Below are 14,589 nucleotides of genomic sequence, written 5' to 3' on the forward strand. Positions count from 1 at the left end.
CAACTAACCACAATAGTAATCACCAGATCTCAGGCAAAACAGGAAACATTGACAGACAATGACACCACCCAAATGTTTAAACAAGCTTAGCCACCAATGAATGGTTTTTGAACCACAAATCCAGCTGCCTGATGAAAGTTAACTTAGCTTGGGTGGGTGGGTAGTTGTATGTTCCAGCTAGCCAAAGACTGTGCTTAATGGCAAGGTGCCATGACTCCAAATTAGCTGGACACTTTGGTTTTGTGCAAACTTTACACCTAATTAAAAGACAATTTTGGTGGCCATCACTAAAAAAGAACATAGAGAGCTATGTAGTTAGCTGCCCTATTTGTGCGGCAGCTAAAAGACTTCAAGAGAAAATCCCAGGACTCTTACAGAAGGTAGTTGAACCTTCAACACCCTGGAAAGAGTCTGCCATGGACTTTATTGTAGAACTACCAGAAAGTGCGGGGAATACAGTCATTTGGGTCATAACAGACCTGTTTTCAAAACAGGCACATTTTATACCTTGCCAAATGATCCCAACTGCCAAAAGTCTAGCCAAGTTATTCCTGATACACATTTATCATCTTTATGGAGCCTCACAGTGGGATCCAATTCACTTCAAAATTTTGGGGGGCATTTTTAACTTTACTTGGCACCACCAAGGGTTGAGCTTGTCGAACCATGCCCAAACTAACGGTCAAACTGAAAAACTTAACTCGGTCCTAGAACAATAGCTAAGATGTTTTATTAATTTTTAACAGGATAACTGGACTGAACTTCTACCTTTTGTGGAAGTTGCATTCAATAACACTGTACACTCAAGCACTGGTTTCACCCCTTTTAGAGTAGCAACAGGCCAGGATTTCAGCCCCATGCCTGAACTACCCACAGAAGAACCCACTATCCCCTCACTTAAGGAGTAGATAGACACTTTACAAAACACATGGCCAGCAGTTAGATTAACTTTAGAGGAAGCTAGAGCGGCTTTTAAAATTCAAGCTGACAAGATAAGAGTGGAACTCATATTGGAGATAGGGTATACTTATCCACAAAATTCCTGAAGTCATTGCAGCTATCAAAAAATTTTCATTGCACCTTTCCCTATCACTAGGTCATCAATCCAGTAACAGTAGAACTACTCCTTCCAAAGACACTCAGGAGATGCAGTTGGAACCACAGATGGGTGTGAGATCAGCCTCAACCTACAAGTGGAGGAGACTAGTGCAGACACCAATCGAGCACTCCGAATATTGGGGACTCCCGCCGCCTTCACACAGTCAGTCACTGGCTGGCCTTTTAGATAAATTTGGACAGCTAACTGTAAGTGGGCTGACCCCTTGCTTTGGTGCCAAGTTTCCCAGATAGACTTTGGCATGACCAACATTCACCTTCCCAGGTTGAGACCCCATAGCCTGGAGTGGAGATTCTGGCTCCTTTCACACAGTAAAAAGTGGGTCAGCGTACAACCTCACTGTGGGAATGAGACCAACAGCAAGCCCCCATTACCCAATGGGACACAGAGCCCAACAACAGGGCTGGGGGGCCACCTAGCCAGACAGTGACCAGCCCACAGCAAAAGTTTTGGGGAGTTTCGAATCCCAGCTAGCCACCATCAAGTGGATTGCCATCAGCAAGTCAAATCCCACCAGGGTAGGCTTTCTATCCAGATCAAGGATGGGTGCAGTGTTAATGGACCCCAGCCCCTCTTCCACAGGTGGCAATGATGCAGGCATCTGGGCTACTTCATCTCCAAGCCGCAATTCCCCAACAGGCCTCTGCCCTGCAGCTGCCACTGGGGTTAGCTTCACAAGGGGGGGGGGTGCAACCCCAACCAGCAGTCCAACAGCCCGCACAAGTTCAGGTGCCATCCCCACAAGTTCCTCTGCCTCCCCGATTTCAGGTGACATTTGATGGGACCCCTAAAAACCTATCCTACTTCTTAAATCGGATGTCAGCCATAACTGAAGGGATGAATGAGGGGAAGGCATCTGAATGGGTAGCAGAACTCCATGATGAAGCGGCCCCTGAATTAGAAGACGCAGACAGATTTGTTCAACTGATGCAAACAGGACAAACCGACCACGGTGATGGAAATAGTGCTACCAACTGACCCTTGGTTTACAGCAAACAAAGACGTCTTAATAGATGGGAGAAGAACTAGCCTCGAAAGGATCTAAAATATACATGTCGACCACCTTGAGATTGGAGATACTATAATGAAGTCACGATGCAAAGCTAGGAGGACACTTTGGATTCTTAAAGACCCTCCACCTTGGAAGCCTCCTGGGTTACTGCAACAAGTAGCCAGAACCAGCTGACCATGGGAATAGATAGCAATGGATTTCATTATAGAACTCCAAGACAGCAGTGGAAATAAAGTGATTTGGACAGTCATCAACTTATTTTCCAAGCAAGCCCATTTCATCGCTTGCTCAGGATTACCTTCAACGAAGAAATTAGTGAGAATGTTTGTCAAACACATCTACCAGCTATACAGAGTACCCAGAAGAATCATCTCTGACTGTGGAGTCCAATTCACTGCAAAGTTCTGGAGAGAGTTCCTAAAGGCCATTGGATTCACACAAGGACTTAGTTTGACTTTCCATCCAAGTACAAATGGAGCAGCAGAATCTGTGAATGCATGTGTGACCAGCAGGACAATTGGTGGGACTTATTACCATTCACAGAAGTGGCATATAACAACACTAAAGCACTGGATTAACTCCTTTTCAAGTTACTAGTGGCATGGAATTTGTACCCATGTCAGAACTGCGCCAAGAACCTCCCTCCTCAATGTCCTTGACTAAATGGATGAATACTTTAAAAAGGGGATGGGAGGATACAAAAAAAGCTCTGGCAACCACAGCAGAAGAATACAAAAAACAAGCCATCAAACATCACTCACTCCAACCCCCATTTCGTGTGGGGGATAAAATCTTTCTTTCCACAAATATATAAGATTGAAGATGCCTAGCAAAAAATTAGGACCAAAGTTTTTAGGTCCTTTTCCAATAGTAAAAATAATTAATCCAGTAACAGTTCATCCCACTCTACCTAGAATTCTAGGGAAAATACACCCAGTTTTCTATTGTAGCCTACTGTAACCAGCAGTTAAGACCACAGACTCAACCACCTTCTCCTCCTATAGTAATACAAGGAGAAACATTACAAAGTTAAGAAAATATTAGATTCTAGATTATATAGAGATTGTTTACAATATTTAGGCTAATCACTGACCTGATACTGCTGTGAAGGAAGAACAATCTTGAAGATTGAACCTCAAGCTTTGTATGCATTGTGTCTAACTCATTCTTGCACTGTTTGATGCTATGCTTATGATTACTTTAGTTAAAAGTTAGTTGATAGTGGAATTTATAATTCCAGGCGGGGAGTGTACTGTTTAAGTTAGTTTAGGAATTAATTACTGTTTCTTTGAGGGACTGCCTCTAGGGTAATACAGTCTTGCCTTCTGAGAAATGTAGTTTTATGTCACATGGTCACACCTGTGTTTCTGATTGGCCACTGCGGGCTTACTGTGTATGTGCAGCTCAAAGCCTGGTCAACTCCAGCCAATGTAGAAACAGCATGCTTTTCTCACCATGGGAGTAATTTTATCATTTTTTTCATGATATCACATAAATGGGACAGATTAAGTTTAATTCAGAAGAATCTCTTCATGACTATGTTACTGATTTGAGAATGCCTGATAATAAATCTGGTTTGCTTGAAGCTTTGTGTAAAGTTTATCTGTCTGAGAAGAGCGATCGTACGCTTGGACCAGAACAATTTCTGTGCTTTAATTTTTAAATATTGGTATAATTAACAAAAACATTTATTATTTTTGCTGATTATACCTTTAAAATCTGATATCAAAATAACTAAAGTAATAACTTACCACTAATCATTTTTTAAACATTTTTCATACTGTCCTCTGTGTAACAATCTCTCTCTCTGTGTCTCTTTCTCGGTTCTGAATACGAGACAAATTAAACAGATACTTATAACAGAGAACTCTTGAAGGTCTTCATTTGTTACTGAGATTCTGACAGCTTCAGTTTGACTTTATTGAACAATTAGAATTTTAGAATTTAGAATTTATTTGTTATTTATAGGCCGCCCTTTTCCCTGAGGGGACTCAGGGCGGCTTACAGTTCATGGGAAGGGGGGTGCAAGATAAAACATAAGACAGTGCGTAAATAAAAAAATAAAAAAATAAAACACAACATTCATTCAGCATTTGGGTGGGGCGGATTATTGATATATTGATTCATGAGCCCTTTGTATGATGAACAGCAATTGGAAGCCAAATAATGAAAAAGTGTACTATAAGGTTCCTGGCCCTATATAACCTTATGCTAAAATTAATATATTACATGCCCTATTCTGAAATTGTGCTAAAATTGCAATAGGTTCTGTTAGCAGGTTACTAATATTGATTATGTTCCAAGTAATTTGTCTAGAGCTAAGACAGTGTGTCTTAGGAACACAAAAAGGAAGCTATCCTTTTTGGTTAACCTTTTTGTTGTTGCGTGCCAAAAGCATATGTGAATTCATAATGCAATGCATGCATGACACACACCCATGCCTCCTGCCCCTCTGCACATGCATGACATGACCCCACTGTATGTGCCCCACCCCTGCTCATGCAGCGTGACCCCTGCGGTCCCCCCACCCATGTATGCATGCATGACCCCTGTGCTCCCCCTGCACATGTGCACGTGACACTCCTCCCTGCATGTGCCCCACCACCACACATGCACATGCGGCCCAAGTGCATGCGTGAATTACTCCCCGCGTGTCTCCCACATGTGCGGCAGAGACCCGAAAACCAGCTGGCTGGAGGGGGGCATGCATGCATACATGGTGGAGCTGAGCTGGGGCAACAGCTTGCATGCCTGCAGCGAGGGCTCTGCATGCCACCTGCGGCAAAAGTGCCATAGCTCTGCCATCATGGAGCTAAGAGAATAAAAAGTCTGGTGCTTTCACCATTTCTGATTAGTTACAGATCTAATTCATACTTGCAGAGAAATAACAAACAAAGCCATGAATAGGTATGATTTTATGTTTTTAAAAATCAAATTTAGATTTGGGTTATTTCCCTACATTGAATGTTGCCTACTTCTCTGAAAATAACAGTGGCTATACAATATAATATACCCTGAAATAAAACCAGCTCAATCCTTTAAAACCAAAAACTAAGAGCTCTTTTATATTTTAATGTTTGAATGTCACATCCATTTCTGTATGCCCTTATATTGGCACCAAAGCAGCTGAAAGAAAAACTATCATACAGACATACTGGGAGGTGGCCATTGTTATATTAGTGATGGATATAAATTAAAGCAACCACAGCAGTGATGAATATATAAAAAAGCTTTGAAATTAATATGGTTTTAATATGATAATGTCTGTATAATTAGACATTGACATGTTTGAGGCTTTTTCTTGTGATAAAGCAGAAATAAATGTTTTAAAGTTTTTGCCATCTGATTGTTCGGGTTAATTAACAGGCATGAGACAGCTGCTTTAATATTGCTACTGACTCACATACTGAGTACAAATGTAATGTTCATTAAAATATGTCACAACTGAAGACCAGAAATGGTGACCATCTGTCAGCATAACTTTAAGCATATGTTGCTTTCATTAATTTGACTTCATGCTATGACATGAGAAAAATTTGATAACATAAAATGTGCATTTATCCATATAAATTCTCAAAGTTTTACATGAGCACAAGCCCCATAAAGCTAAACATCAGCCGGCAGTTTGTCTCTGGGTTACTCAAGTGAGTTTTTAGCAAAGAAAGAGAGACCAGATGGTCTGAACTTAAAAATATATTCCCTGAAGTATATATGTTTAGATACTACATGCCAACACTTTTACATTTATTTGTAACAAAATTGTCAAAGTGTTTTGAAGGTCTGGAACCATATCGAATTTGTTTATAATGTAGCAAAAATGTTTTGCTGGTAGCAATGTTTTATCACAAAAATAGTAAAAAAAAACAAAAAACAGAATAAGCCTAGCACAAAAATGAGGCATAGGAATGCTTATGATAGTGTAGAAATTTGAAGGGGACAGCTAAGTTTGCTTTGCTTTGCTTTGCTTATCTAGCATAATAAGGCAGTTATACTTGTTGCTAATTACATAAACAGTATGTCTGGAAAGTGGGGTGAAGGAGTTATTTTAGAAATAGAAAGTAGCAAAGATGACAACGATGATGATGATGATGATTTATTAAATTCACGTATAAAATGACTTTCAAGAATTCTGGGTAGCCATTTGATAAACAATCTATTCAGAAGAGCCATGGTAGCACAGTATTTAGAATGCAGTATTACAGGCTTATTCTGCTGACAGCCAACTGACAGCAGTTTGGAAGTTTGAGTCACACTGGCTCAGTGTTGGCTCAGCCTTTCATCCTTCTGAGATCAGTAAAACAGATTCAAACAAATTAACAGATTTGACCTTATATGTCATCTAGTCCAACCCCACCCCACCCACTCAAGCCAGAGACCCTACACCATTTCTGACAAATAGCAGTCCAATCTCTTCTTGAAAGTCTCAAGTGATGAAGCTCCCACAACTTCCGAGGGCAAGCTGTTCCATTGGTTGATTGTTTTCACTGTCAGAAAATTTCTCTTTATTTCAGTTGCTTTGGAAAATAGCTTGACCTCCTTCTCTTTGTGCCAGCCCCTCAAATATTGGAACACTGCTATCATGTCTCCGTTGGTCCTTCTCTTCACTAGCTAACCCAGATTTATAGGGGCAATATGCTGACTTTGTAAACTAATCAGAGAGGGCTGTAAAGCACTGTGAAGCCACATATAAAAATCTAAGTGCTAGTGCTATTACTATTGCTATTCAGTTATTTATCTATAACGTCAAATACAGCAAAAGCAGCAAAGATATGTTATTTTATATCCAGTTACAGGCCATAACTAACATCAAACAAGTGTCAAACTAACATCATCAGGGTGTCATCACATGACATATCACATGACTTTTATCCCCTTTGCTAAATCGGGTATGGGCATGGCCAGCACATTACGCATCCGACCCGCAGACTGTGAGATTGACAGCCCTGAACTTAACTAACAAAAGCATATGGAAATTTGTTGCTTTGGAAAGAATGCCAAGTTAACCTGTACCATTACTTCTGATAGATTAATATGTTTTCTTTGCCATGTTACTTTTATAGATCTTGAAAGGAGAATTGGAAATCAAGGGACAATCAATGGATAAACTGAATTCCCTCAGCCAGGATCTCCTCTCAGCAGTAAAAAGTAAAGGATTATCACAAAAACTGGAAGGGTGGCTACAAAACATTAGTCGCCGCTGGGATAGTTTGGCACAGAAGCTGGACGACAGTTCTAAGCAGGTTTGTCAAATTGTTAGCCTGATAGCCTCATTATTGAATCATTTTTACCATGATGTTTGTTCTTACATAAATTAATGCTTTATTTCCATCTTGTGCACTATTTATCCCAATCCATTTTCATATTCACACAAAGTATTTTCTGTTTTTGTGTGATATTCTTAGCCCTAAATCAAATCAGGATTTAAACTTTGAATTCTTACATTTGACAATTACTTAATAAAGAGCCAAACTTTGGTCTGCATATTCCTACCCAAATTAAAATCATAGTTTGTGCCTGTGAAAAACATTCCAAATTCAGAAATTCAAATTTCTATCAGATTTATCTTTCTTCTCCTTAGAGAAAAGATGCATAAAGATGAAAACTTACTAAGCATCCAAGTTCAAACATACTGGAAACTCTCAGTGCAGAATAGAAAATACTGAAACAGTGGCAGAACTTAAAGCTATGGAAGGCAGGGAATTTAGAACAAACAGCTGGGCTTGGAAAGAGCTTTGGAATAAGGACATGTATGGCAATATCTATATACTAATAACACTCCTGATGCTATTTAAAGGTTCTTTGTCTATTTGTAAAATTCAGTTGGGATAAGTGGTGTATCACAGCATATAAAATTTGGATTAAGTTACTTCAGATTTGCTAACTTAAAAGAATTCATTCAAAATTCTGGGCTCATTGTTCCCATGGAATTGAAATTTCAAGGGTCTTCATATCAGTTGTATTTACAAAGTTGTAATCACTACAGTGTTGCCAAGGTTAGCTATGATCATGTGATCATGATTTCTGATACTTTCTGCCATAAGCAAAATCAGTGGGCAATCCAGAAGGAAGTTAGAAGTCGCTCCTGTTCTGATGCATTTTTCCTGCCCATGGTCATTCTATTTCTTTATTTAGGGAAGTAATATGACTCAACAAGTCATGGATTATTAGAAAAGTCAAATCACACATCACAGAATGTTCCCTGTGGACTATAGTTGCCTTCTATATATGTGGGTCTTGTATTATACTTTCTATTTTATTTAGTTTTGGTCTGGTTGAATGTTATATCTGTAGCTGTCAGAGGTATTGCTGCAGGACATAAATGATTACAAATAGAAGTGATGTTTTACTATTGGCTGAAAGATATAACAACTACATTTTTTCAGTTTGTATAAATGCTTTGATAGTTAGAACAAGGAGTTTTCAAAAGTCTAAATTTTTATCAAACAGCTAATTGTAACTTGGAGAACACTGCAGATAGCTACAATCTGCAAAGACAAAGTCAGGAAAGCAAAGGCTCAGAATGTACAAAGATGAAGGAGGAGCCAATGTCGCGATGAGATGGTTGTGTGGTCTCAATGCTCTGAGACCACAGCCAACACTTTTGCCACTGGGTTGTCCCAAAGAAATGGTGAAGAGGAAGAATACGTCTTCCTGTTAAACTTAGTGAAATTTAGTGATAATATATATGGTTAAAGAAATAATTGATAATGATAATAATGTATACAATGTGTAGTGTTATGATAAGTAATAATTGGATATGAATATTGAATGGTACCCATGAAAGGAAGATTATAAATCCTTTTGGATTATATACAAAGGTTAATAAAAATGATCTAAGTTAGATAAAGTTAAGTTTTTATTATTAGGGGGAAAATGTTATGATACAGGATGTAGTCAAATAAAGGAGGGATAATGATGACAACCTATATATTTATATATGTATGAGTATAATATAAGGAATCTAGATGAAAATTGCCAACAGTGATTTGGAAAGGAGGATTAGAAAAGTTTGTTATTAAATATTATGGATGTTTAGCAAGAACAGGACATAAGGATTCAGTGTTATTGAAGGATTTTAGAAATATTAAATGAAATGCCAGTATGTGGTTATGTATTAAATCTTGGTATATTTTATGATGAAGGACATTTTAATAATTATAGTAAAAAAAAATGGAGGTATAAAGGTAACATGTATAAATGTTTGATTTAAAATACTTGAGTTAATATGAATTATGCTTGATGACTGTGGAAGAGATGCATGAAAACCTTTTGTAACTAACTGATATACTTTCTACAGTATGTAAAGAAGAAATATTTTATGTGTTGTGGTTGTTTTGAAAATAAAAATAAATTCTATTTTAAAAAAAGAATGTACAAAGACTTGCAACAAAAGTCAAAGATAATAATAAAAGTTTCTTCGAACATATAAACAACAAGAAAAAAAATCAAGGAAACAGTAGATCCACTAAAGAGAGAAGACTGCAAAGAAGTAACAGGCAACAGAGAGAAAGCAGAGCTGCTTAATTCATTCTTTGCATCGGTTTTCATGCAAAAAGAAACTATAGCCCAATCTACCAGAAACATAACTGTAACTAGCAGTTATATATAATATAATATAATGTGTAAACATGCCTGTTCTGAGAAGTAATTGATATAGAAATCATGACTACTACCAAGATAAATTGGTACTTAAAAGCCATGGAAGATTTTCTTGTTAATAATAAGTTTATACTTGAAATACTTTAGGCTTACAATAAAACTGTCTCACTTACATTTTGAGGATTCTTCCCTGAAAGTTACAACTCAGTAATTTCACAGAGTATGATACTGCCATAAGTATGAAAATTGCCAAATATAGCCTTATGTTACCCTATATTGTTAATACTAACATTTCAATATAAAGATGAAAATGTTACTGAGTTCATTCTTTGAACTAATTAAATTTTTTCTACAATTGATGCATTATGATTTTAGGCTTGCTAGGATAGAAATGATTACTAGAGCATATAAACTTCTGTATATGTTTCAACCCTGAAGCTGACCTGACAGAAGCCATTTTGAAGCTTCAGGGTTGCCACATTGGAGTTGTGGGATAGGGAGGGGAGAATAGAAATAGCTGGGGTTTTGTAGCAAAAACAAAATACTTTCTCCTGGGAACCAAAGACATTCCCACAGGTGACCGGTCACCTGTGAGGAGTGACGTTACCAGGCAATCAGATGGCACATTGATTCGACCATATGACTGATTGGGAAAGGGGAAAAACTTTTAATTAAGTGAAAACTGCGGAAACATTCAGAGTCGGTTTTCACCAGAGTGTGCCAATATATGTCAAATAAAATTATTCTTTGAGGAATCTGCCTGCCTTGGAGTCCTATTTGCTATGGGCATATTACTTGGAATCCTGACAATATGAATAGAAGGGTTTTGGTGCTAAGCAGACAGATGAATGAATAGATAGATCATGATGACAAACCTTTTTTTCCTTGGGTGCTGAAAGCATGTGTGTGTGTGTGTGTTCCCCACATTCCCACATCCATAATGCAATGCCCCTCCCACGCATCCCACCCCCTGCACATCCGTGCCTACATGCATGCGTGCATGCCCCCCTGCTTGCCCCGCAGATGCGTGTGAAACATACTCCCCTTTTGGCCTCCCATCTCAAAACAGTGCTGAGAGGAGGGAAAGTCTCCCTTTTCCCACTCTCAGGTCTGTTTTGCAAAGGGAGAAGCACTGAGAAGGTGAAGAAGCCTTCCTTCGCAAAACAGCACTGAGAGTGGGAAAAGGGGGGCTTGTTTCCTTTCTCAGTGCTGTGTTTAGAAGCCTCTCTTTGCAAAAACAGCGCTGAGAAAGGCAAAATCCTCTCTTCTGAAAACAGTGCTGAGAAGGGGAAAAGGGGGGCTTTTTTCCTCTCTCAGCTCTGTTTTGAGAAACTTCCCTTCGCAAAACAGCACTGAGAGGAGGAATCTCTGGAGATCTGGAAGGGCATGGGCTGCAGAAAGTGAGAAGAAAGGTATGCACATGCAAATCCTGCCTGCAGGGTAAATCCAAAAATCAGCTGGCCGGTTGGAGGTGTGCATGCTGGGCAACGGCTCACATGCCCACAGAGAGGGCTCCGCTTGCCACCTGTGGCACGCATGCCATTGGTTCACCATCACAGAGATAGATGATTGATGGAACCTGCTCTGAGAATTATGAAAGCTGTAGAAAAAATCCTTTCATGTCCTGCCTTATTGAGGGAAAATACCTGCCTTTTGTTGTTTTTGCTGTTTTTTTTTACTAGAAGACAAAGAAATAATTGTTCTAAGATGGAGGAAATAATTTTAAAATGGCATCAGGAATACATCTTTTTCCATTTAGTTCTCTAAATAATAACTTCAGTAATAAACATGTAAACAGAAAATAAAATGAAATGCTTGTGAAGATTTAATACATTTAAAAAAAGCTCAGGTATTTTTTAATTGCCTTCATGAGAGGTGAAGTAGCTATATTAAAAGGGGGCAGGAATATCCAAATATGTATATTGTGTAATTTACCTTATACAATTAAACCTTTTTTGCTTTTGCTTTACTTGGTACAAAATGTGCTACAAATACATTCTGTTTGAGTTTGCTTCTCATTTTAATATTGATTTTTTTTTCATGTCTTATTCACCTTGCATGAGTCAGATAAAACAATTTGGTTGCAGTACAATACAGTGTTGTTTTGTTCTGAAGGTCATGATCAAGAAAGAACAATTTATCTTCATTTTCTGTTACCACTCTAAACATCTTAATTAAAGCCTTTCAGTTAATGTGTGATCTCTACTTCAATACTTCTCACAGATTTCACAAGCTGTTGCTGCCACGCAAACATCACTAACACAAACTACAGTAATGGAAACTGTGACTATGGTAACCACCAGAGAGCAGATCCTGGTTAAACATGGTAAAGAGGAGCTCCCACAAGTGCCACCTCCCAAGAAGAGGCAAATTGTTGTGGATTCAGAAATTAGGAAAAGGTAAGAACTCAATAAATGAATACACATTTGTCAAAAAAAAATTGAAACCATCAATACTTAATACCTATGTTTATTTTTTTTATTAGGTAGATTTGTTTTGTTCTATGGGTACTTTTATAGTAGGGATGGGCAGCTTTTGTAATTAATAAATGGAAGTTTTGTTTTCTGCATACAGAAACTTTATCTGAAAGGTTTTGAAGCAAATATAAATTTTGTATCAGATTGTTATTTACTATACTATATATACTTTTACTTTTTATTATTTAGATAACTACTGCAGGCATCAAAAACTGCAGAATCAATAAATTGCCACAGAATTCCCCCTTAACAAAACAAAAGCAAAAATGATTGCAGAGATAAAGAGTACTTCAAAAAGAACAACATACATTATTTATATATTATATATTTATCCTTTTTTTCAGAGTTCTAATTGCATTTCATTTTGTTCCAACAATCCTGTGGTGAAGGTTGAGTTCAGAGAGAGCCATATATCTCTCAGTGAGCACTTTGAAAACATCTGAATACTAACAAGTCTGAAAAATAACTTCATACCCACCTCCCACAAATTGACTTGTTGCACAGGCATTAAGCCAACCTCAGCTCAGAAAGTTAAGTAAAGTTGGATCTGCTGACATGAAAAACCATCACAAAATCTTAGGGCTGTAGGCTAGACTAGGAAATTGGGGGGAAAATTGCAGAGGGGAACATGCTAATTATTTTTTATTTCCAAGCTTTAATATTTTGCTGTTCTTTCAGAAAAATATATCCTTCTATATTATCACTAACATATATTCCAGTAATAATAATTTTTATGTGTGATTTTTGCCATATGTTGTAAAAATGTAATAATATTTTAAAGCATGAAATCATGAAACAAAAATTAACATGAGTGAGACTTCCAGGGTGATATCACATTGGTGCAGCTACAGGAGAATGAGACTCCATTCTCCCTATCTGAATTTTCATGTCTGGAGGCTGGCAATGGCAAGCTGGGCCTTGGAAAGGACAGTGATAGAGAGAGGAAAATCCAAGGGCGACGGGGAGAAGAGCAATCAAAGGGTAGAATCCCTGAAATCTGGCATGGAAGAAACCAGCTGTCATAGCTTGGTCCAGAGACGTGACAACCTGATAATGGTGGAGGAAGCAAACAGTGAGAAATGGCAAGAAGTATTGGCAGACAGTGCTAAAACAAGATATTTCTCTAAGTTGGTGGAATTTATGATAGAGCAATTAAGTGTGTCTCCAAAGCGGGAAGAGCACCGCCTTACCAGTGGGAGCAGAAGGAAGAAGATGAAACCAGCACAGAATCAGTGGAGAGTGAAAGTGATTGTAGTTGCTGAGTTGAGAATTTCTACTGATTTCTGAGACTGGATCTGCAGTAATATAGATTGAATGTTTTGTGTAGGTGGTGAACAGATTGGAAAAGAAGGAAAGAACAGTCTCTTTTTGCAATAGAAGAGACAGAGGTGGAAGAAAACAAAGAGAAAGGACAGTGAATGCAATTTGAGGGCAGCTGTAATTTTGAACATGGAGAAGGGAACAGGTTGATGAAGGACTTTGGATTGGACTCATTTACAACCAGCTTTGTACACTTCACATATCTTTACATTATTTATGTTATTTAAATATTGTTATATGTAGCATGGTGATCTAAGAATTTAATACTTTATAAGCTATAAATTTTATATTCTACATACATTTAATATAGATTCAAACATATTTAAAACAAGATTTTATTACTGCATATTAGAAAATCTATTTAGCTTTAAAACAGGAATTGTTGATTAATAGTAACCTCTAATTAATTAATTGATTGTGCATACCAATTTATGTATTTATGAATTTATATAGATCTACTATATAGTAATAGATTATATATATATATATATATATATATATATATATATATATATATATATATATATATATATATATATATACACACACACACAGACAGACAGACATACATACATACATACATACATACATACATACATACATACATACATACATACATACATACATATATATATATATATATATATATATATATATATATATATATATGTTATATTTATGCTGATAAATAAATAAAGGGAGACTAGTATAGATCTATTTCAAGCTATTTAGCTCTCATCAGCTAGCCATACCCATGCTGGGAATCGAACCTGTGCTCTATTGCCTCTCAGGCAGATGTGTTAACCATTGAGCTACAGAGCTTGACTCCTTATCAGCCAGCCAGGGTGAGAGGTATATATTTAAAGTCACAACCCCTGGTATGCCCAAATATGGGAGGAAGGTCACACTTCCACTCTCTGTCTTCGGCTCGTCACAAGAGACCATCCAGACAGAAACCCAATATTTTTTACTGTTGCCTTTTTGTTACATTTGTTATATTTATGCTGATAAATAAATAAAGGGAGACTAGTATAGATCTATTTCAAGCTATTTAGCTCTCATCA

General features: G+C 37.5%; 1 protein-coding gene across 6 annotated transcripts in view; it reads left to right on the forward strand.

Moving 5' to 3' along the window:
• DMD (dystrophin) overlaps positions 1–14,589 on the forward strand; it is a 1,286,665-nt gene that overhangs the window by 356,366 nt on the left and 915,710 nt on the right. For all 6 annotated transcript variants that reach the window (XM_087721810.1, XM_087721811.1, XM_087721815.1 and 3 more), the window contains exons 15-16: positions 7,190–7,369; positions 11,952–12,127. In XM_087721810.1, coding sequence (XP_087577936.1) covers positions 7,190–7,369; positions 11,952–12,127 — 356 coding nt within the window. The remainder of the gene's footprint in view (positions 1–7,189; positions 7,370–11,951; positions 12,128–14,589) is intronic.

Source organism: Thamnophis sirtalis, unplaced genomic scaffold (assembly GCF_051295495.1).
Source record: "Thamnophis sirtalis isolate CommonGarterSnake01/CBP01778 unplaced genomic scaffold, rThaSir2_p1.2 scaffold_8, whole genome shotgun sequence".
In the NCBI taxonomy this organism is placed as follows: domain Eukaryota; kingdom Metazoa; phylum Chordata; class Lepidosauria; order Squamata; family Natricidae; genus Thamnophis; species Thamnophis sirtalis.